The sequence below is a fragment of the Numenius arquata genome, chromosome 13 (genome assembly GCF_964106895.1).
Source record: "Numenius arquata chromosome 13, bNumArq3.hap1.1, whole genome shotgun sequence".
Taxonomy (NCBI): Eukaryota; Metazoa; Chordata; class Aves; order Charadriiformes; family Scolopacidae; genus Numenius; species Numenius arquata.
The window spans coordinates 13275454-13298711 of NC_133588.1; the positions used below are offsets into that span (position 1 = coordinate 13275454).

A 23258-nucleotide genomic window follows, 5' to 3' on the forward strand; every position below is an offset into this window, starting at 1 on the left:
CGGGGGCGGGCGGCAGCGCGCTCGGCACTGCGCGGCGCTGCGCGGTGCGGTGCGGCAGAAGCAGCAGCAGCGGCGGCGGCGGCGGCGGATTCCGCCCCCCCCCCCCCCCCCCCAGCTCCGCGCCGCTCCGCGCTCCCCCTCCCCTACCCCCGGCCTTCCCGGCCGGCCGCCCCCATGGCCACCAAAATCGACAAGGAGGCGTGCAGGGAGGCGTACAACCTCGTCAGGGACGATGCCACCGAGGTGAACTGGTAGGTGGCCCCCGGCATCTCCCGGACAGGCACCGGTGCGCTGTGATTCCCCTTCTCCTCTCCCCCCTCCCGAAAGGGTGACTTCTATAGACCTTATTCTCCTTCTCCTCTCCCCCCCTCCTCCCCCCGCTTCCTCAAGGATGTTATTTTTTACAGTATATTCTTCCCCATCTCCTCTTTTCCCTTCCTAAAGGCTGACTGTTAAATATATTACTCACCTTCCCTTTTCCTCTTCCCAAAGGGTGACTTTTAAATGTATTATTCCCCTTTTCTCCTTCCCAAAGGGTGACTCTTAAATGTATTATTCCCCTTTTCTTTTCCCCTTCCCAAAGGGTGACTTTTAAATACAATGGCTCTACAATCGTCCCTGGAGACCAAGGGGTAGACTATGAAACCTTTAAGAGGAAGTGCACAGGTAAGCTCCGTCTCGATTGCTTTGGCACCTTACCCTGTTTCTCGCTGCCCGGTGCAAGGGGGGATCAGGATGGGAGAAAACTTGGGTAAACCGGAATTAGTGCTGCTGCTGCCCCGAGTCTGCCCTGTCCCGCACGATCGGGTCTCCAGCCGCCACAGAGTGCAACTCACTCAAGTCCATAGTCCAGCCGGTCCTTTGTCTCACCCTTAGACTTCAGGTCCTTTGGGCTTTTTATCCCTCCTTTGCACAATTTTTCATTGCTTCTTGGTTCTAAACAAGATAAAACGCTTGAGTAGCAATGGTCTCCCTGTTTAGCGCTGCAGTTTCGAAGCGTTGCTGAAGAGCAAAACAGACTCAATGTTTTGTGGCTAAAAGGATGCAGTCATACAGATCATTTTGCAATAAAATTCTTCTGTAAATTGCATTCATGGCGCTGAAATAACTGCAGTTAGTCAGCTCGCTCGGATTTTTTAAGAATATGAAACCTGAGAAGAGGGTGGTTATGCCGAAGATTGGCTCAAACAATACAGCGCTGAAAACAATCGTATATGTGGCGTTGCACAACCGCACCAGTTGCGGCTCTGGGTTTAAACGTGGCAGTTGATTGTTCAACTGTCCGTTGTTGAACATTAACATGAGAAACAAAGCCTGGGGAAAAAGAAAATGCATTGAGGAATATTTAATTTCATCCGATCTTAACTTTTGATGTGTTTTACAAAAGCGGGATCTGACTTCTCTCAGAATAACTTATGGGGGAAATGGTATAGCTTTTCCTCCTCTCTTGGCTGCTATTTAACAATGTCACCAGGTGACATGAGATATGAAGCATGAAGCATAATACTGGACTATAACAAAGTCTTCCTCACTCATCTAGTTACTCTACAATCAAGCATTATGGTTAACCTGTATTTTTTAGAGTTACGTATCTGTACTGTGCAGGAATTGTGTATTGAGCAGCCTCTCCCTTCTCAAGGTGGGGCGAGTCCGGAGGCACTGGAGTCAGAGTCCCACAGCTATTGACACACCAGTTGCTGTCCAAATCGCTCTGCCAAGTCCTAGGGCTTGGCTATATTGTACGGAGTTGGAGGGGAGAACTTCCAGTAACTTAAACGAGGGCAGGACTGGTCTGATCAGTCAATAAATATCACAGGAGAAAAATACGTTTTAGTCCTTGGAAAGCAGCCACTAGATCAAGATGGTTTAGCCTGCTCTCCTATGACATTTGCAGTGGGGAATTACTCGGATTAACACAGCTACTCATTTCCAGCTGTTCTTGAGACCTTTGCAGGGAAAATTCTCAAAACCAAAAAGGATCCTCTTGTAGTTGATGTCAGAAGAGCTAACACCCCGTAGCACAAGAACTCCCTCACACCCAACTCTTCTTCATGGCAACATAAGGAAAAAAGTAATTCCTGGGCATATGGGGAAACCCCAGGCTCAGCACTTCTGAAGTTCATGCCAACGTTATCTAAAGGGTTAGTAGTTTCCTTGGGAGGTCAACAGCCTCAGTATCTGAGTACCATGTTCTCGGTCTCCTCTTGTGGCCAAGATAACTGAGCGTCTCCAGCGTCTCCAGACATCTGAGGTTCGCAGGGGAGCATTTCCCATTTATTTTCCCTCCTTGTTTTTAAGGAGTCCATCTCTTATTTTGTCGGAACTGATTTTTAATGTTTTGTCTGGAGTGGCACCTTCTCAAGAACAGTTCCTATCTTCACTGCTGCACCAAAGGGAATACTTTTCTCGAGCGGCTAAGCAGGCAGAGGGGCTTTGGCAGAGAGCAGTCACTGGTTGGGCTGGGTAGGATGTGTATAACAACTAACGCAGGCACATATTGCACTTTGGAATAAGGCCAGTTTTGTTTTCTTGCCATCATTTGCACGTGCCAAACTCTTATTTATAAACAGGGTATTAAACCAGACAGAGTTTAAGGAAACCTGGTTTCCTTAAACCAGCAGAGTGCCAAGCTGGCCCCAATACTGAACCACTTTTACAGCAAAAAGGAAATGTTGCATATTTTAGGCATAAGCACAGAAAGGGAAGAGTTAAATAAGGGGCAGCTGTGGGGTAGACTGTGGCCTATTGTTAGCCTTTAATGTGGAGCTAAATCCCTTATAGCTGCTCCATTGCTCCCTTTCCCTCTTCCTTCTTTCCCCCTTTCCTGTGCTTGCAGTTGGTATGGGCTTCTCCTGGGCTGACCAGGGGCAAGAGGTTGTGCTCAAACCTACCTCTGGAGCACAGCTGTTGAAGGCTTAAAGAACTAAGCAAATAGAGGTACCGGGTTCTTGGCTAAGTGCTAGAAAGGATCTTCCTCCACCCACAAATTATAGTGCAGCAGTTGGGGAAGCAAGAGATCCAAGTTTTGGTACCTCCATCTGTGCAGCAACCCTTCGCATGGACCACTAGACGGAGTCAGGAAACAAGGCTCACGGCAGCAGCAGTGAAGTTAGAGCTTTCCTTCCCATCTGGAAGAAAGGTGCCAAATGTTACTATGAAGTAGAAACAAAGTCAGTAAAAAAGAGTAGGAAGGGATGGGAAGAGCTGCTAAATATTATTCCTTCCTATTGCTACCTCTCTTCCCTCCCCGTCCACACCCCATCTCCTTCTACATTTTGCTGGAGGGGAGAAGACTTACTATCAATGCAAACAGCGTCAGAAAATGTGATTAAAAGATGAAAAAAACTGGCATCAGAATAAACTTCCTTCCTTGTTTTGAATTCCTCTTTTGTGAAAAACACTGCCCTGAAAGCCACAAAGTACTGCAGCTGCCTCTGGTAGAAGCTGAGCATAATTGGGTGGTTGAAGGTGAGAGCAGGAGCTGGAATTGAAAGCCTCAGCATGCAAAGTGTCACCAAGCCCCTCCGTCAGAGCTTGCTCTGTTCTACTTTCTGCACCAGCTATTTCAGTGCCATTCTGAGTGGCAAACATCCGTGTCCTTCACCTTCTTTAATAACCATTCTTATTAAAAGCACCTTCGGTATGTGGTACATATTGCTTCCCTCCAGGGCATTAAATTACGGAGCAGGCGGTGTCAGTGTGTGCTAACTCATGTGGCTCCGAGACCAAGAAGGTCTTTTGTACCAGTTGGGAAGACATTTGCCTGTGGTGGATATCCCGCCTTGTGCAACGACAGAGGTTAGGAAGGGCTGGAGGGGGTTGTTGGCAGCAGGGTTGTATTGTTGCTTTTTCTTCCCCCCATACATAGCCCTTTTCATGCAGACCGTGGCCCAACCCATTACTGCTTCTGCAAACCTCCTCGGGGAACAAGAGTGGTTGAGGACAAAAAAAAGAAACTGAAATTGCTTCTTGTAATGGAAGTAGCAGTTCAAAAAGACCGTGTTAGAAACCAGCTCTCTGCAAACCTCCAGCAAGACTCTGTGGGCTGCTGTTGGAGGAAGATGCTGAGCTCCTGGGGCAGCGAGGCCCGTGCCCTGAGCCAGGAACTGCTGCTGCACCTGGTCTACCTTGCACAGGTTTCATAACTCTCACTGCTCTGCTCTCAGACACGGGTTGCACATCAGACCTATATGTTATATATATCCTGGGGTGGAGGCTTTTTCTTCCTAAAGCTCTTTACTCAGCTTTGTGTACTAGCTTTAAATTTAAGGAAGTACAAAATCAAACGAACCATCCTTTTCCCATCCCGCTGTTTTGGGGACAGAAACTGCCATTCCTAAAGGAAGAAAACACGGTAAGAAAAGCTTCTTTAGTGCCCTTCTGTTCAAGGTCCCAGGATTATGCTGCAAACACAGCCTGAACCCTGGACTTTGGCATTATCATCCACTGTCATGCTGTTGCTGTCAAGGTCTGTGACAGACCACAAGACGACTCAAACTCTTTGGCTGGTGGGTAGTAGACTCTCTTTTTTCTCAGGCAGTAGTCTTCTCTGTCCCCAGAAAAACAGCCCCAGATGTGTGAAGACCTGTTCTCCAGCCTATCCCAAAGTAAAGTCAAGGAGGTTGGTTTAAACCACTGGCACAGTAAAGTCCTTATATGATTAGTGATAAGGAGGCGGCTGCTGGTGGCACTTCCTCTTGCAGTCCTGCGTAATGACCAGCATACGTGACTGTCTTGGCCTTTGTCTGACCCAAAGAGTCTGGAGACCAAAGTTGAGGACGTTAATTGTGTCAGGGTCATTAAACACACAGTGTAGACACCCCTTGTGTCTTCTGGCTAAGGACTGTTTTGGTTGGGCTTAACAGCACAGATTACCTCTGCATTAAACAAGGACTTAATTCAAGGCTTTTGATCCATTTTACTTCACAGTTACAGCTCTTGCCTCTGCAGATGGCACGGATCCAGACATAGCGTTAATTTGGTGTTTAGTAGTACGTGCACTTTAAAAAAAAAAAACAGCTTCGCTGGTGGATTTGAAGCCAGAAACACAGATAAGAGTTGAAGGTTATTGTACGGAAGGATGTGAAAGCTCTTGGGTTTTTTTTTTGTTGTTCTTTGTAATTTCAGAGTCTCATAACCGGGCTGGTGATGCTGTTGCTGAGAAGAGTAGAATGACATAGGACTGAGATACTGAACTAAAAGTCCTGTCAAAAACATCCGCTAAAACTTTTCCGTGTGTCAGTGATACCTGACTGCACCAGCCGGCTCGCCTCAGTCCCTGTATTACAAAGCAGCAGAGCACTGCATTGTCTCTGTGGTTTATTTTAATTTTTTAAAATGTGTATTCTGCCATCAAGTAACAGAGAGGTCGGAAGACTGTTTCCCCCCGTGCCACATGTGAACAGTTGTTTTTCAGTGCATCTCTGACAAAAGAAATAATGAGCCTTTTATTTGGAAAGCCCCAGTCCAGATAAATAATTGCAATGACAGCATGAAATGGGATAGTTATTCATGTGTCTGAAAAGATCAGACCAAAGCCACACTGTGCATTCAGCACGAAGAAGAACTGAAAATCTTTGGTCTGAAATAAATACCCTATAAAATAATTTCTGGTTGACATAAAATATTAGGAAGAAAATAGAAATAGAACTGGCTGCTAAGACAAACGCAAGCTCTTTTGGGCTTATGAGAATTGCCCTATCAAGCCTGGCCTGCTTATAAAATTTAGGAGCTCAGAGTTGAGAGATCACCGAGATTAGGTTTGCACCTTAGGTTGTAGGAAAGATTTGTAAAAATGCACGAGGACGTATAATGAGATAGGTGCTTATCTCTATTTGGCTACATCTTAAGGTGCTAAAATGGGCTTTGTAAATCAGTCTCCTACTGCTTTTGTTTTTCCTCTTTAATGTTTGTCTTGCCTGTTTTCCCTTAATATCTATTTAAAGGAAGACCTGGGGCCATGGGTGGCTTATGGGAATTTCACACTGTCTTTGCAGCGTTTCCCTGCCCTTCTGCCCCCCCTGCTTGCTGTGAAAGTCCTGCTCTTGGGAGGGTCAGCTGGAATGGCATGTGTTTGGCAGCGATCTCCTGGCTGCCAGCTGGAACCGTGGCTTAGACTGTCCCTTGCAACGGACAGAAGGTTGTTTTAGGGAATATTCTCATTCATTTTTCTGGGAGTAACTCATCAGGTCAAGTTCTGCACTGAATTAGTAAGTCTTTGTATTCAGTTTAGTTTTGTGATGCTCAATTAAAATAGGATGGCTGTGGGTCTGCATCCTGTGCTAGGCATAAGAGCAGGTAAAGAAGAGCATTATATCTTTTGCATGCCCTTTGTTTTGGGGCCTGCCTGGCCCTTACTTCTGGCTGACTAACCCCAACTGTTCCTTCCTTCAGGGAAGGGGAAACAAAGATTAGCTGAATCCCCTGTTTCCTCCCACTCTGCCCTCCAGTACATACCCAGGTCAGGAGAGAGACCGGAACAGGACCGCTGTCACTGGGGTAGCAGCAACTCATTTTGATGAAACGTTGCTGGTGGCTTCACTGAACTAGAGAAAGCCAGACAAGTCAGTGCGGGGTCATCCTCCCCAGGTACTTGTGTCCCGAGTACCTTGTCCTCATGTCAGCCACCCCAGGTCACATGGAAAAGGTTTGGTGCCCCAGCTCCAGCATGCCCCGCGGTTAATGTCCCAGGGTCAAACATCTTGTGTTTGCCTTACACGACTTAATGAACATGTCTGCATGGCACCATTGCATGAGGTATAGGGTTGAAGAAAGAAAAAACAGGGTAGAAAGAAGTAGGGAAGGTTTTCTCTCTGCACTTCTAGCCATGTGACTACAGGGGTGACTGAAGAGGCGGAAAATTGACAAATTAATCTAAAACGAATCCAATTGAAACAAGCAAAATAAATCCTTCATGAAACCTGTCACGTGCCATCAGTAATTCATTGTTGGACAGAACACAAAAGCCGATCGTTCCGTCAGCTGCCTTGCTCTGTGTGACCTTGGTGTAGCAGGCAGGTGAAGCTGGGAGCAGTGGCCTTATCTTGGCATGTCTCTGGCTTGGCCATTCAGAGCCGTAAGACTAAGAACCATGAAGCTCTTGACAGTGTGTTTCTTTCCTGCAGCTATTACCTTTTGTTGATGAGTCAGTGCATTTTAATCTAATGGGGAATTTTTTAGTGCAGCCGAACCAAAGGGCTTGAGTAAATGAAAAAGCAAATGCCATCAAGGAAATCTCTACAGCTTGGCATCAAGCTTTGTTGACAGCCAAGGGCAGCTTAATCAGTATATTTGGAAAATCCTGCCTACTGATAAGTAAGGGGTTTGGAGAAAAATACTAAGTGATGCTCATTAAGGCATTCATTGTATTTTCCATTGTTTGTGTAGCCCTATTGTCTTGCTGTACAACGGTAGTTAAAGGAGTAGTGATATTAGGAGGAATTAATGTTGTTAATTTCTGCGGTTTGTAACTAGTGGGATCTTCTCAAATAAAGCTGCTATTTCCGTTCTACCCAGAGCTATTATTTACTTCTCTCTGCCCTGAAATGCATGGCTTAATGACTAGGAAGATGGTTGCATAGAGCTAGGCAGGATTTCCTCTTTCAGAGGAAATCTACTGTCTCTCTGTGATTTGTTAGACTCGCCCCCCGCCCCCCTCAGCAGTTCCTAAAATCACTATAAGTGGCTTTGTGTGAAACGTGGGGGGTGGGGGGTGGGTATTAATACCTTGAGATTTCTAGGGAAATTGGCACTGGCGGCCTTGATGACTTCCAGCGCAGCGAGGTGATCTGCTAGGGTAGAACCGATTAACTGTGAAAGAGGAAATCTGGGAGTATAAAAGAATTTGTGTTTTGATCCCGTTATCGCTCTGAACATGCTTCAGACTAATTGTGAAACTCAACCACTTCTGCTGAGGGATTCTGACCTGCAGTTGGAGAGGCTTGTACCCAGGCTGAACTAGTGCTAAAAATCTCCATGTCTGTCCCTGTTGCCCTTTTAGGAAAAGAGCTGTGTTAATTGGTAAGGGCTCCAACTCACATTCCCTCTTGCCTTTATCTGCAGCTGCTGCAATGCTCCTCAGCTGCTGCAATTCACAGACTGGCACATCAAGTTAAAGCATCACATATTGGTATTTTATATTAAATATAAACTGAAATCTAGCAGCTGAAGAGCCTGTTCTGCCTACTGTGAGGATACAACCTCCGCGGGGAGGCAGGAGGAGAAAGCACGCAGCTCGGGTGTAACCTTTCAAGCCCCCACAGGTAAACCTGCCTCAGGTAACTTCTGCCCGAGATAGTGACTCAGAGCCCCACATCTAACTTCAGTTGCTCATTAAACTTATTGGGACTTAACATGATGAAGTAAGAGTTGCTCATACTCACTGAGTAGTAGGTGATCTAATAGATAAAAGCCCACCTGGGATTGCTGCGTTTGGCTCTCGTAGGTGGTGCTGATCAAGCTGCTTTCAGGAAAGCACTCAGCACTTCTGCTGAGAAGGAAATCCTGCTGCTGCCAGTGATCTGTGGGTTCATGTCGAAATAAAGTTCATGCTGACAGATAAATTCCTTCAACCTCCTTTCTACGTTGCTCTGAAAAAGCACTGCAGAAAAACTTGGAATTCTTCACATTCATTACATTTTTGTGTTATCTTGATTATAAAGGGTCATATTCCAAAGCAGTCTTCAGGATCTGTAACAACCTTGGGTAGAAGGGGCAGGGATGAAAACCCTGCAGACTCAAGGTAGAAGGTGATGGGTCCGTGGGAAGGGCTGTGACATTGTTACAGTGTAGTAGAGGCCAGGTCTTGATGACATTAAAGAGCCTTCAGCACTGTGTTCCCCGAGGAATCCCAGTACAATTCTTAGCAGAGTGTGGCCTCCTTTACTGTCAGATCTGGGAAAGCAAGGTTTTTTCATAGAACTGTTAATAATAACGTTAGGGGATTTACTGTCTCTCTTCACCTTGGGTATTTCCTGGCTGTCGGCTCATTTATGGTTCTAGTCAATCTTGGGAAGAGGATTTACTGTCAGAAACGGGAGTCTCTCCGTGCATTTTTTGTACTTGCCAGTAATAGGGTATCTGAGAGAAGTTCTGTTTGCCCGCACTGTCGATACTCGTGATTCTCACTCTCCTTCCAAAGATCTATCAAGATTTTTCTTTTAAATAAGATCTCTCTTTCTCTTTGCTTCAATTTTGAAATCTTCAGAGGAGTTTGTTTTAAACGCTGTACAGGCTCACACAGACTGCTAGATACATTTTCCATTTTTCCCCAGTAGTCCTCTGTCTGTCAGTGGCAAAAAAGCACATAGAGAACAAAACAGGGAGAGCATAGGTGGGTTTTTTTTCAGACTTAAAAATGTCTTTTATCAAGGGGAAGTTGTCTTTACTCACACTTTGGCAAAAAAAAGTGAGAAAGAAACTCTGGGATCTGTCAGCTTTCAGAGAACATCCTACTTTTTTTTTTTTTTTTTTTTTTTTGCATTAATTTCTAGCAGCTTATTTTCTGGGGATGAGCAATTTAGAGCTGCTTCTTCCCTGTCCCTGGAGCTCCTGGGGCTGTCCTGACCATTCATGGAGCATGCTGTAACGGATCCAAGGATCCAAGAGGATGTTGGCAAACATGACTACACCTGAAGCCTGTGTTTTCACCTCGCAGTAGTCAAGACAGCAAATAACTATAAAACATGTCAAACTGGTCACAACAAGTGTAACCAGGATTAACATGATTCTGTTCAACCAGCAAGTTTGTTCTTCTATTTTGAGTCATCTCATTTCATTTAAAAGGTCTTGAGTGACCTCTAACAGATGAAGTAGCTATGATTAGGTATATTCCACGATTGCACAACTGTCCATCTGCTCTGCTTTTCTGCACAATCCTGGTTGAAGGCTCCAGTACTGTGCCTGCTACCGAGGCTGGGGAAATGAGTGGATGGTATCACACACTTTCCAAGTGCCTGTGATCATGAAGGCATCCAACTGCTTCAGTTGATGAGTCACCCTGCAATGAAGGAACGAACTCTTCGAGACAAGGAGTTTACAAGGTTTTTACACATATGGACAGACGAAATAACTCTAGTCTGGTGTGATATAGCAGAAAACAGCTGTGAAACAAAGATCAGAACAGTTTTAAAATCCAAGGCCTTTGGAAGGAGTAGAAAAGCACATCTGGGGAAGTAATTGCAGATTTTTCTTTTGCTCCTTCTTCTCCCCTCCTTCTTGTAAACTCGTACCACAAGTGAGCCAGAAAAGTTGCTGAAGGAAAGGAAAGGATCCGAGTTGTACAATAGCCAGTTTCTGGATATATGTTATAAAATGGGACCCTAATTCTGCTATCCTGTAAGAAAGAGACACTGGGAAATCGCTTTCTTCCCTTCTTGACCAGTGACCTGCAAATGAATGATCTGGCTGACTGTAACTGGAGTTAGGTCTGTGCTCTTGAGCTGCCTGTTGACTGTATTTTAGCCATTTGCAAACATAGTAGGAGCACACTGATGTGGTGTGGGGTGGCCAGTGCAGCCAGATTCCTCCCAGTAACTCAGAGCACCCTAGGAAGAGGCAGACCTAACACTGGCAAAGTGCACCTTGCAAGCGAAGGGCATGTGAGTAGAGCCCCTGTGTTGCCCAGTTAATCCAGAACGACACTGTTGCAACACCCGATCAGTATCTTGACTTGGTCTTTAAGTTGAGAGCAATAGTCTCACCCTGGAAAATGGCAAGGCAGGGATGTTTCTGTTTTCAATCACTTTACCCTTGTTGCTTTGTCTTTCCAGATGATGTTCGATTGTTTGGCTTTGTCCGATTCACCACCGGCGATGCCATGAGCAAGAGAGTCAAGTTTGCCCTCATCACTTGGATTGGAGAGGATGTCAGTGGCCTGCAGAGAGCCAAAACTGGGACGGACAAGACTCTGGTCAAAGAAGTAGTACAGGTAACCTCTTACTTCTGCTTCTAAGCACCAGTTCTCATCGCTTTTAGCTCTACAACCACCAGCAGGAGATAAGAGAGGGGGAAGGATTAGATCATCCTTCAACTTAGTAGTTAATACTTTAAAAAAAAGATAGTTTCCTATTGCCTCTCTTCCTACTAGGAAGACTTAACATCTGCCCTTTGAGCACTCAGGTATAAAAAAGCACTTTTGAACTTAAGGCTGTCTTAACTATTTCATGAAGAAGGAATATATGCTCTCCCCTCCTTGTCACCATTAAGATGTTTCCCATCTCCTTCCTTGATATGGAAATAACATAATATTGAATGGTACAGAACAAGGCAGTATTAAGTTAAGCAGGTAAAATTAAACAGAAAAACCCACACCCTTGTTTAAACTTTTCTCTTGAGGCCTTTTGTCTCAGCACAATGAATTCATGGACTGAAGTCTGAAGTCCCTATCAGTACCAATTAACTAACAGCTCTTAATAGCTAACTAGATTTGAATAGTCTTCTGTTTGGCTTTGGGCGTATCAGGGAAAAAGAGAAATGCGCTTAGTACACACCTTGGAAGGGCTTCGTTTGAATTGTCTGCCCCAACTGAGCTTATCATTTAACTCTGTCAAGGCTTCCCAGGGTACTCCGAGCTGGGTTCGCTCTGTTGGGCTCCAAGCTCAGTCCAAGCGAGTGAAAAGAAGCAACTGCTGGAAGAGAAGTGAATTGTTTCCTCTGAAGAAATATTTTTAAAGCAAGATTAGCTCTTTCAACTAAACGTCTCTAATGCCTGTGAAATGATCTTGCTGCACTCGGAGAACAGGCTGACCAGTAAAATAATCTCCCTCAATAACTGCGTTCTTGCCAATGTAAAGAAATCTCCCAGTAGGACAATACGAAGGATGAGAATGAAGTCTCCCTCGATTGGTAGTTTGTATGATACAGAAGATTATATTTAGATAATAAGCATGAAGAATGTAAAAAATTCATATCCTTCCAGAAGGTGAACACTGGTGCTAAATCTTTCAAAATGACAACTATGCAGAGGAGTCCATTCTGAAAAGAAACTTCCATAAAGACACCTGAGAGACAGGAAAGCAAATCTCTGTTCATGTGAAGCAGCTGAAACTGTGTAATTGTAGCTGAAGATGAAATTATAGACTACTAATGAATGACTCATATAAGAGTCACTAAGCCCAAGATTTTTTTAAAAAATTATTTAGACTATTTATCCCTGTTGAGTTGAATAGCATTCCTGAATGCTTTTCTAAGATCTGTCCCTCAGGCCTGTTACATATAATTTGCAATTTGACTTGTTTTATCTTTGATTAGTAGTCTGTATGAGTTAATAATCTGGTGGAACATTAACCATTCTTGGCTGTTACTTAAAGGCTTTCGTATTCCAATTAACCTGCACTAAAATATGAAAACAATACAACTTGTGCCTCATACACTTTTACTGAGCAACCATGTCTATAACCCCCTCCAAAGCATTTCTGAATGTAACGTCAATGGTGATCTCCTTTCCATGAGAAATTATCTTGACAACTATTTTGAATAGTTCTACATGTGCAACTGAATCCCTGAGTGGAGGGGGATAAAAGCAGAACTATTTTCTTCTTTTTATGAAAGTAACCTTGCAGATAATCTGCCAAAACAAAAGAGGACAAGAAAGTCCAACTGAAATTTAGTCGAGGGAACTTATCTCAGAGTTATTTCACTCTTACTAGTTCTCTTGACCTTCAAGTACATTCCCAGTCTTCCCACTGCTTCTGATTTTTACAGAGATTATTTGAGATGAGTTATACATAGAAAAATATAGTTGTTTGGTTGCTGGAATGATAAACTACAAATCTGACTCAGTGTTGGTTCATCATTTGGAATAAGCAGTACCCTAAAGTGGGCATTTTTTTCTTTCCAAACCCTGAAGACAATCTAGGCTACTGATGCAGTTTGGCTCTCTGCCAGTTTTAGTTGCGTGCATGGTCCATAGGTGCACTTACCCTATGCCACAGGGCTCTGATTCCAGGGAAGTGTGGCACAGTGAGGCTTTCTGTACAACAGGTACCAGCTTTGATTTTGTGATCTATAGAAGCGATCGGTTGGGATTCCAGAACAGCAGCTCTTTGGTCTGAGAAACCCTCAATAAAACGTGAAGGGTGCTCGTGATCTTGTAATATTTGCCAAAGCTATCTGTGGCTCTTTATTCAAGACTAAAGCTCCAGTGTGAGGGGAGGCCTGCTTTATATTCTCTGCTATGTTGTAGATGCATTTATGAGCTATGGTTGAGCTCTGCTCAAAGCTGAACAAACACCAATAAACATTGTTCTTCTGCCGAGACACTCAAAGTGAAAGACAGTCAGCTTGAATACCGCCTATCAAGTGAAACCCACCATGTTGCATCTGTAGAATAAAGAGTCTTTACACATGGTGATTATTAACAGTCTCCTAGAAGCACCTGCCATAAGGAAAACATAAAGGATATTAACTGTTGAAGAGTAGATTACGGGCTTGTGAACAAAAGGATGAAATATTATAAAGGAGAGGAACTGGGTTGCCCTCACTTTTGTATTCCTCCTTTGGAAGGGGGAGCAGGTGCTATGAAATCTATAGAGAGGTGGCTTGGGAAGCAACACTGGTAGTCAGAGGAGGAGGATGCCAGAAAATCTCTCAGGAAGAAAGGAAAATTGATTTTTAGCTGTATGAACTGTAAAATTACAGGGGTAGGTCTCATCTGGTGCAAATAGCCATAGTTCTCCTGATCTGTACTAGCTGAGAATCAGGTCTTCTTGCTTATTTGGGACTATCCTCATTACCTCTTCAATGTTGTTTGAAAATGGCTTTTACATTTATTGTATTTATTTTGGATTGCAGAACAATGCATTTTGCATTTTAGGAACATTCAGTAGCTTTTTTTTCCACAGCCATTTATTTTCCATCCTTTTCTCTTTACCTCAGCTGGAAATCTTGGATCAAGCCTGTGATCTGGTCCAAGCAGTTCAGCTGAGAGCAGGTTAGAAGTAAGGCCAGGATGGGGAACAAGTACTTACCTATATCTTCTTCAGGGTAGAGCTAAGTACTAGCATGTGGAGACTTCCCTGTGTAAATGGAGACACGGAGTAAGGTGATGCAGTATCCCAGCTTTTCCCCACTGAGCTTCTGCCTAGGCCAAGGACAGACTTAGAGGTAGGGGGCAGTAGCCCAGAACGTCCCAAGCTTTACAAACTGTTGCTTAAGATGTTTGTGAGTTCATTTCTGGGGTCCAGTCTATACCTAGATCTAGAATGATCTAAGCAGCTAAGGAACTTTATGAAACAGTAAGCCAGGATGACTTAAACTACCAGGCTGCATCTATTTTGTCATCAGCAGTAGCGTGTCTTACCTTGTGCATGGGGGTGAGCTGGCAGATGCTTACAGTGAACCTCACGTGCAGCAGACCCCACAGCATTCGTGTCCTCTGCACAGCTGCGGTTTGATCACTGTGAGCCACTAGTTGTCATGCCAAGGTTGTACCCAGCTGCTAGTAGATACCAGCTGAATGGAAAGGCTTTGGGCATATTTTCTACTTCGCTAAAAAGAAAATCATCCGGAGCTGGTCTTAAACTCGTGTTTTATGTCCCTGGCAGTAAGGACGGTTCTGCCTTGTACCTCCTTTATATGCACAAGCTGTGTCTCATTCAACAGCCTTAGTACAAATCCATCCAGGAGACTCTCTGTGCTCTGAGGGCTGTTGTTTTGACCTTCTTTATTCCAGAGGCCCAGAAGAAACAGGTCGGCCAGCTTAAGCCCAGAAATCAAGGCTGTTGTAAGCTGCTTGTCGTGGCCAGGAATGGCTGCCAGCATGAGGTTCAACTCAGCCATAAAAATTCCTGCAAGGTGAAACCTGGCAGCTGTGGGTTTTAAGTACAGGAGCATCAGGCCTTCCAGTGAAAGGGCCTGTGCACTTTGAGGAAAGGCAGAGGGATGATGTTACGATGCTTTTCTTGGAGTAAAGACAAGCCCAGGCATAGCAGTTGTGGGGCTGGGAGTGGCAGCTAGCGCTACTGTGGTCAGGTTTTGATGTAAACGCCGAAGAACTGAAAACAGGACTTGGTTTCCCTCTGAGCGTTGCTTCCTCTCTGTGAACTTATTGCCCTTCACGACTGCATTTCCTACCAGGAGATTTTAACCCTTCGCTTGGCAGCGTGGAGGTCCTTTTCCTGACAGGACTGAATTCCCCCGCAGGGCTGTCTCAGCAAAGGGACTGCCCAACCATTGCCAGTTTGTCTTATTTTCCATGAATTTTGACTCTTCTCTGTTTTCTTCAGCTCTCCTGCCCCCACAAAGTCATGTGCTCTGTTACTGGCCTAAATCATATTCAGAGTAAAACAGCTCTGTTTCTGTGAGCAAATATTCATGGCATTTTATTCATTATTATTTTTGTAGAGGAATTTGCCTGCCTTTAGTGATGTCAACAAGTTTGCTGAGTTCCTGCCTTGGAGGTCATGGCCAGATCTTTTTTTGTTCACCTTTCTCTTCTCCTCTGGGCTCCTCACTGCAGTGATGCTGGTACCTCATGAGGGGGGACACACTTAGGGGGTGACCGTCCCTGCTCTCGGGACAGATACAACACATGTAACTCTATGTGTGTGTATTAGGTTTCTCATGGTAGTACAGTGGCCTAAACAGAAGATGGATTAATAGCTTTGTTAGAGGCAGTCAGAAAATCAAACTTATATGGTAACGGCTGTATCATGGTGGCTTTGAGAAAGTTTTTCTCAGGAGGGTGAGTGAGATACTGCTGGGAAGGTGAGCAGAACTGTGCCTTTTGGCTGATTTTCCTGTTCTGGTTTACTGTAATGACCCTACCAAATGGATATGGATTTACAAGAACTCCTGGTCCTAGACTAGAGAAAGTGGTAACTTTATAAGTAATTTATTTGGGCCAGAATAAGCAGCCTCTCATCACCCCGCATCTGACACACAGCCCTGTGACTTTTTCAGTGGGATGCAGCACAGATAGGAAGAATTTGCAGGTCAGCTGAAATGCAGTTCCCATTGCTGAGAGATATGTTTGCCAGAGGTTTGGGCTGGCTCCTCCCAGCCGCTGGAACCATCCCATGTAAAAATTGGCAAGGAGTAAATTTGAAGAGAAGAGTTTTGCTGATAGTTTGGACTCCAATAACGGATTGCAGGACCAGGTTTGGTGTAGGCAGATAGAGTGGAGGGCAGTGGCACTGTATTGCTGTAGGCTTTTGTCAGTTTATAGCTCTTCTTGGACTCGGAGAAGCCCTGCTAGAACACACCTCTGCTGCAGCCATAGGACATGTCCTTTCTTCCCCATGACCGCAGGTCTAGGACTAATACCATGCTGGAAAAGAAACATGGGAGATGTCTTCTCCTCTGTACTGCATCTGCACTGAAAATAAGATGACCAGTGGATGGGAGCGGTAACATTAACCACAGTGGAACTGAGGATTTTGAGACACTGGAGGCTGCTGCAAGCCCCAATGTAAATAAAAACAGCAAGAAGCTGCTCAACTACCTGGCACCGTCCCTAGCTGCTAAGAACCCATGTGTCTCTAGATGATACAAGGATTTTCCTTCTGGCTTCAGGCCTACCCATGCTGGGATTTATAAGGGCCTCTGCAGACCTATTTGGTACAGTATCTGCACCAGACAGATTTTCCCTTGGCCAGCTTAGGGAAATTTTATTGTCCCATATGCTAAACATTCAGGGCCTAGAATAGGAAGAAAATCTACTCCACCCTTTCCCCCCCACCATATAGTTGTCTGGATGAGAAAGGCTGGATTGAGTTTACTGCACAAACATCATGCTTCCCAGGGAGAGATGCAGGCTCAGTTTTTGCAACCTGACCAGTGTGGTTGGAGCCCTTTTATCTGTGTAGTGTTGCATGGGGGCTGACACAGGGGATTGGATTGCAAAATTGTGACTCTCTGCTATTCAGGCACAGAGAGAAGCACGTGCCAGATAGGTATATTGAAGAACCCTGAGTAAACCTTACTTTTTACGTTGTGCTCAATGATTTGAGAAGCAAAGCAAAGAGACTGCGGTCACTGTTGTGTCGTGAGAGTGATAAAGATAAATGGCATCATTGTTTTTGTTATCTGTAGGCTGCTGCTGACTCTGGGATGAATACAAAGGCTAGAATTCACTCGCAGGGCTTGCTGCGGTTGTAAAAAGCTTGGGGATAGGGGGAGGAGAAGAGAAAAGGAAGTGGAGGACATAAAATGAAGACACATGTCAGCAAAGCGAGGGCCCAAGCATCAGAGCTATGGTCTGTGCCTTAGGCGGCTATAACTGTTCTGCAATTCTCTTGAAAGGCATTAGATATTGGTATGTGTGAGAGAAGAGAAAGCAGGGACTTTCCCCACCCCAGGCTCTTAAGGGCAGAAAGAAAATCTGGTGGCAGAACAGAAATCTGACTGAAGTCGCATGCTTGTTTGCGTTGCTGTTAGCTGCTAGAAACTAGGATCTTTCCTGGTGTTTTGCAGGAGCCAATTTGCTATGATTGGTTATTTATAATTGCAGGTGACAGTCATGCTGAATAAGGACCATTGCCCGAACTAGCTAACATCAGACCCAATTAAATCAGTTGGGGATATTTTTATATTCTGGCAGTTTCACAGAGGACAAAAAAGGAGTGAACTCTGGGTAAAATGGCCCTTGGCTGAGAAGTGTTGCTGTTGATCCTGAGTGCCCAGTCTCTTGATCTGAGAGCCAGAGTCCCTCCTGTTTTCCTGCCCTGATGACACAAGAGGCAGTTTCAACTGTCTCTAAAATACTTATATGCCTCCCTTCACCTTGTGATTTGCGCCCTGAGCAAAAGCTCAACCCCAAAGGGATCAAACAGTGAATTAGGAGTGATGAGGGAGGCTGAAGAAGGGTCAAGCAGGATATTGAAATCAGGAGTTCCAGGCAGCACACTCACCCAAAGCATCTTCTCTCCTTGGAGCCAGGCTTGATGGTACATTGTGGTGGGTAAGAGCCCGTGTGAAGAACCAAAGAAATCCCTTACAGCACCTGCCAGCAGAAAGGAATAAAGTAGAGTTATTAATAGCAGTGACCCAGATTGCACTCCGAGGGTACAAATCTGGCACAAGAGGTGGCCCAGTCAGCTAAGAGGATATTTAAGAGTGGCTGGGAACATAACCCATATGGCCACTAGTAGGGGGAGATTGTTTCAGCCTTCCAAGATGTCTCAGTGGCATTGACATGAAATAGTGGCCGGTGCCCACAGTTCATCACCCAGGAATCATCTGGATAACTGTCTAGTTGAGAAGACATCTGAGTAATTATAATTTCTTTGTGGTACATACAATTTAGTTCCCTGCTGTTCATGCATGAGTGCACTTGCAGTTTTAAATTCAGAATCAGCTGGATTCTGCAGACTGGACGTTGAAGGAAACCCTCCCTGCATTTCTAAAATACACACATTTTAATAGAATCCCTCTCAGAAATTATTTTACAGGCCTTCCTCAGATCTCACTAAAGACAAGGCAAAGACTAGCACTGAAGTCACATAGTCCTGGATAATCTGTTTCCTGAATTGAGGAAAACTTGTTAAACCTGTTAGCACGTAAAAAAGAAATTGAAGAGGCTCAGCTCAAAAATCATGTAGGTAGCACACCTCAGTGAGCATCAGGTAGCTGAAAATCATTTGTTTGGTCTTGGCAAGAGGAAAAGATCTCACACAGGAGATCTGGAAGTAGGACACGTGTGTGTGTGACCAAATCTGATGTTTTGAGCAGTCTGCCTCTTCATTTGCCATCTCAGAAACAAAAGGTTTCTTTCTCTAAATAAAAAATTTCTCTCCCTTTTTCCCTGGACTCTGCTAAGACATGGATTAGTGCCTGCAATGTCTGTCTGCCCTCACACTGGAAAAGCCCACCACTGAAGTGCGGAGCAAAATGGTGCTGTGAAGCAGTTGTTGTTTCTCAGGATTTTGTCTCGCTGCTGATAAACTAAAGCAGAGCAGACAAGGCTTCTCGTAGCTGCTATAAGCTTTTGGGGTTTTTTATCCTGTAAGCAACTGTTCGGTAGTGAGGATTTCCTACAGTGTGAAACAGGATCAGCCGCAGCCTGGGAGACTGGCATGGGGGAGGGAGCTGTTTTGCTCTCCCTTCCATTTTTTCCACTGCATGAAAGAGGTGCTGAGGCTCTTTCAAGCTGAATCCTCCTCCACCCCCTCCTTTACCCGAGTCTGATCCCAAACAGAGACCCTTGAGACGCTGCCAAATAAAGAGCTCTCCCATGGCTTAGAGTCTGAAACCAATTAGAAACACCCCCCGCCACAGTTGTGCCGGGGTTGTTCCAGCGCTGGGGAGACCTGGACAAGCCGACTGCTTCTCTCTCAAAGCATTGCCTCATTCTCCCAGGCAGCCTCCATCACCTTTCAGGGCACTGGCTGCCCAGGGAGCCAGGCATTGCAGCTTTCCCGAGACATTTCAGTAGGGCTGTTGGGATTTTTAATTCTCTTTTTTTTGTTGTTGTTGCCAGTTTATCCCTGGCCCTGCAGAGTGCAATGGATGCTTGTGTTTTTCTTGCTGTTTAAAACCTCTGTGGGTTGGAGGGAAGGGAAAGACACATGCAATGTTCTCAGTTGTGGTTAGGAAGTGAAGGAAAACGCTAAAGCAAGAAGTAAATGTGCATGTTTGCATAAATGCCCGTGCACACACACATGCATTCTACCCTTGCTATGAGGCAGGAGGGACAGCCCCCAGAAAGGAACAAATCCCTGACTGTAGTGACACTGCCTGTGACAAGTGCCCTAAAGGCACCGTGGTGTCCCATTCACAGCTATCTGTTCTGAGAAAGGTTTTCTCTGTTCACAACCTCACATCACAGCACGCTGCCTGGGGCTTCCCCACCTCCCATGAGTTGTGAAGAGCATTCAAGCAGCTAGATAGCTGCCCTCAGCACACAAGTGTATTAATAAAGCGTGTCCTTAAAGGTCACTTTGGATCATTAGACCACAGAGCACAGTGGAGCTTATTAACAACACCAGCAGCCTGTCTAGTACAGTATCTTGGTTTTGGCCATGATGTGTATTAAATAGTTGAGAAGGAGGAGTCAGTAAGTCTACTGAAGTAGATTTATTTGGTCCTGGTACCATCTGCGTGTTGCTCAATCTTTAACATAAGCATTCTCCCATCAGCTGGTGGGGCACAGTGCTGTAGCGTACTGTGGTGTAGCGCTGTTCTCCTTGGTGTTGGGAGAAAGACTCCTAAAAAAGACCAGGGCACAGACAGGATTAGCGACTTGCCAAAGATTATGCTGAGGGTCTGTGGCAGTAAGAAGGTTGACAATTTTGAGCTTTTTAGTTTTCATACTACTTAGGAAATATGACCTAACCTAGACCGTGAATTTGTCACTAAGAAGAGTTGTTGCATAGGGCAGGATTGGGTCTTGCAGCCAGTGACTGTAGAAGTAGAAACATAAAGTTTCTCCAGGTTAAGTCTTGGGTTTTGCCATCAGTAGTCTTCCATCCCATCCACAGCTTTCTGTTTATCATCCCTGCCACAGTAGATAAGGGTATACAGCTCATAAAGCCATGGAAGCTGGATAACACTTCTTTATTCAGGTACTTGGACCAGTATCCCCCTTTTTTATCAGGCTTTTTCTTTCTCTCTTGCAGAACTTTGCCAAAGAATTTGTGATCAGTGACCACAAAGAGCTGGATGAGGACTACATCAAGAATGAGCTGAAGAAAGCAGGGGGGGCTAATTATGATGCACAGACTGAGTAAACGCACAAACCTCCTGGCACCATCACCTGGATCTCAAAGGGAGGGGAAAGGCACAACAAACTAACACAACTGAGAGATGAGGCAACTGAAATCCCCAGCTTTCTGTGTGTGCACCTAAGAACTCCCTTTCTTTGCATACAGCGGACTTTTCTTTTCCATTCCATCTCATGAAACAGCCCTCTTTGGGGTTCTGGTTTGTTTGGTTTTTTTTCCCCCATTTTTTTTACTCAACTCTGTCCATGTTCTTGTACCTGTGGCATTTAGTTTTGGCTCTGCTTTCACCCTATTCAGCACTGTGTCCGTAGATGCTTGTCATTGCGTCCTCCTTCATATGCGTGCATGTCTCTGTGTGTTTCAGTTGGGCTCAACCTGGTCTTGGAGGGGAGAAAGTTTTGAGGGAGTTCTGAACATCCATTATTTTAATATTTTTTAAATTTGTTCTCACTGATATTCTTCTGAATAATATTTTTTGCTGTTATAGGCTCAGATCAACTTGACTTCACTCAAATTTTGATTAAATTGTCTAAGCTTAAATATCCATCTGAGATGTTATCTAACAGCTTAAACAACAAAGCGAACAAACAAAAAAATTCTTTGACTCTTAATAAATGGGAATAAATTTGCCTTAAACATTGCTTGACAGTTGCTATGCTATGTGCTGCATCTCTGTCCCTCCCTCTTAAAAATAAGATCCAACATGATCTAAATATGGGGGTTTTGTTGTTTTTTGGAGGTATCGTGGCACAGTAAACTGAGGGGTTTAGAAATGTCTGGACACTTGTTCACTATTTTGTGTACATTGGTCTCTGGGTTTGTATTTGACTTTCCTAATGCTGGGGCTCAGGAGGTAAAACTGAAATGCATAGATTTCCTTTTTAAATGATGTCTGCAAAAATAGCAGCCGCTGAATCCTAGCAGCCTTCTCTGCCCATGTCCCCCCTGATTTTTTTTTTTTTGCAGTTAAATATAACATCTTCAGTTATTTTGGGGCCTTCAGGCAGTGATCCAACCTGCAGCTGAGACCAAGGGATGGAGCAGGGCAGCTCTCTCCCAGTCGGGGTGAAACACCTCAACATCAGAGGTTCAGAAATAACCTGGGCAGTTTGTTTGATACCAGACCGTTTGTTTGGGGGGCTTCTTTGTATGGCATTTTTTTTTTCCATCAAAGGTAATTGTCCCCAGAATTATGCGTAGGGGGAAAACTGTGTTGTACTGGGGCTTGGGAGTCAGTGCTATAAACCCATTTCAGAAATAAATGTTTTTCAAGAACAGTTCTCAGCGACTCTGTTGTTCTTTTACCTTCCCTGCAACAGCAAGCCTATATTTAGGAGGTCTCTTAATCCTGGGTGTAAGCTCTTGCAATCTTGGGGCTATTAGGAGAATTAAACACTGGCTTAAATGTAAAATGATCTCAGTGCCTTCAGCCCTTGTCTGCTCATCTCCGCCCTGAAAGGCAGAGGTGACCACAGTGCATCTGACACACTTTTTGTTCAGCAGCTCCACATCTAAATTTCCACTGCCAAAATGCCAAGTGGGAATTGTAATTAGGTCAAAGAGAATTTCACACCCACGTAAAATAAATGTGGGGAGGTCAGGAACAGATTTGGGAGCAAGAACAACACTTTCAGAGTGAAGTTCTGCAGCTTCCTGCACAGGTGTTACAATTCTGGGACTAAGCTTACTAAAACTTACCCTGAAAGAAAGGAAATGTGGTTTTTTTTTTACAGGACTAACAGTAGAGAGAGGCATAACTAATGGGAAAGAGCTTTGCAGAGAGCCTGAGATGCTCTGAGGCTTTGCCTTACTGGTTCTGCGATCACGATAAACTTTTATTTGACAGCTTGTGGGGTACTGAGACAACAATCTCGGTCTGGTCTTGAGGCCTGGAAGCAGTATTGCAAAAAATTCATCAGCACCAGCTGTGGTGTGGGGTTTGATGGACTGCTCAAGAAAGAGCTCAGCACAGAGGCAAAACAGCTTTCTCAGCTGCTTGAAGGCATCTCAGTAAGATAAAGCAGAGCACTTGTGCTGCCCTTGGTGAGCTGGCTCCAGGGATGGAGGAAGTGAAGGCATCACCCTGGCCTCTTTGGTTGCTTTGCTCTCCTCACGCAGTATATGCCTCCCACAGAGTATTTTTCTAAAGACTTTCTAAATATTTTCTAAATATTTATCTCCTCCAGGTAACTTCTCCAGGCATGCTTCTTCCTTGCCCTCTTTGACAGCTGCTGTTGAGGCCATCTCAGTGCCCTGCATCTGGGGCTGACTCACCAGCGGCAGCTGGACGGGCTGGGAAGGGAGAGACAGGGCTTGACCCTCCCTCGGACTTTCTCTTGAGTTCTGCAGTGGTTTGAAGTAGGACTCCAAAGTACTCATACAAGATAACCATCCCATTTGCCCTTAGTGAGTCCAGTTCACAGAACATACAAGATTCCATACTCCCTCTTTAAATCGCCTCTATGGTGTGCTGGCACATGTGGTCCCATTTTGACCACAGGAATATCAAGCTTGCAGTCACTAGTACAGCAATTGCATGAGCAACATCAGATACACATGAGAAAAACCAGGAAGAGAAGGAATTACTTATTTGTGAGA

The 23258-nt window shown here is 44.8% G+C and overlaps 1 protein-coding gene across 1 annotated transcript; it reads left to right on the plus strand.

Annotated features, from left to right (window-relative positions):
• The first annotated feature begins 7 nt into the window (after nucleotides 1-7).
• On the plus strand, nucleotides 8-21934 carry COTL1 (coactosin like F-actin binding protein 1). Its single transcript, XM_074157992.1, has 4 exons — nucleotides 8-251; nucleotides 584-666; nucleotides 10770-10927; nucleotides 20556-21934. Exons 1-4 carry the CDS (start codon nucleotides 175-177, stop codon nucleotides 20664-20666), a joined length of 429 nt encoding a protein of 142 aa, XP_074014093.1. The 5' UTR covers nucleotides 8-174; the 3' UTR covers nucleotides 20667-21934.
• Nucleotides 21935-23258: the final 1324 nt, after the last annotated feature.

What these genes read in the sequence shown, in the direction of transcription:
- COTL1 (XM_074157992.1), top strand. Translation starts at nt 175, where the DNA reads ATGGCCACCAAAATCGACAAGGAGGCGTGCAGGGAGGCGTACAACCTC. An exon ending in CTTTAAGAGGAAGTGCACAG is followed by an intron (nt 667 to 10,769) that starts GTAAGCTCCGTC and finishes TTGTCTTTCCAG; the next exon opens with ATGATGTTCGATTGTTTGGC. An exon ending in TGGTCAAAGAAGTAGTACAG is followed by an intron (nt 10,928 to 20,555) that starts GTAACCTCTTAC and finishes TCTCTCTTGCAG; the next exon opens with AACTTTGCCAAAGAATTTGT.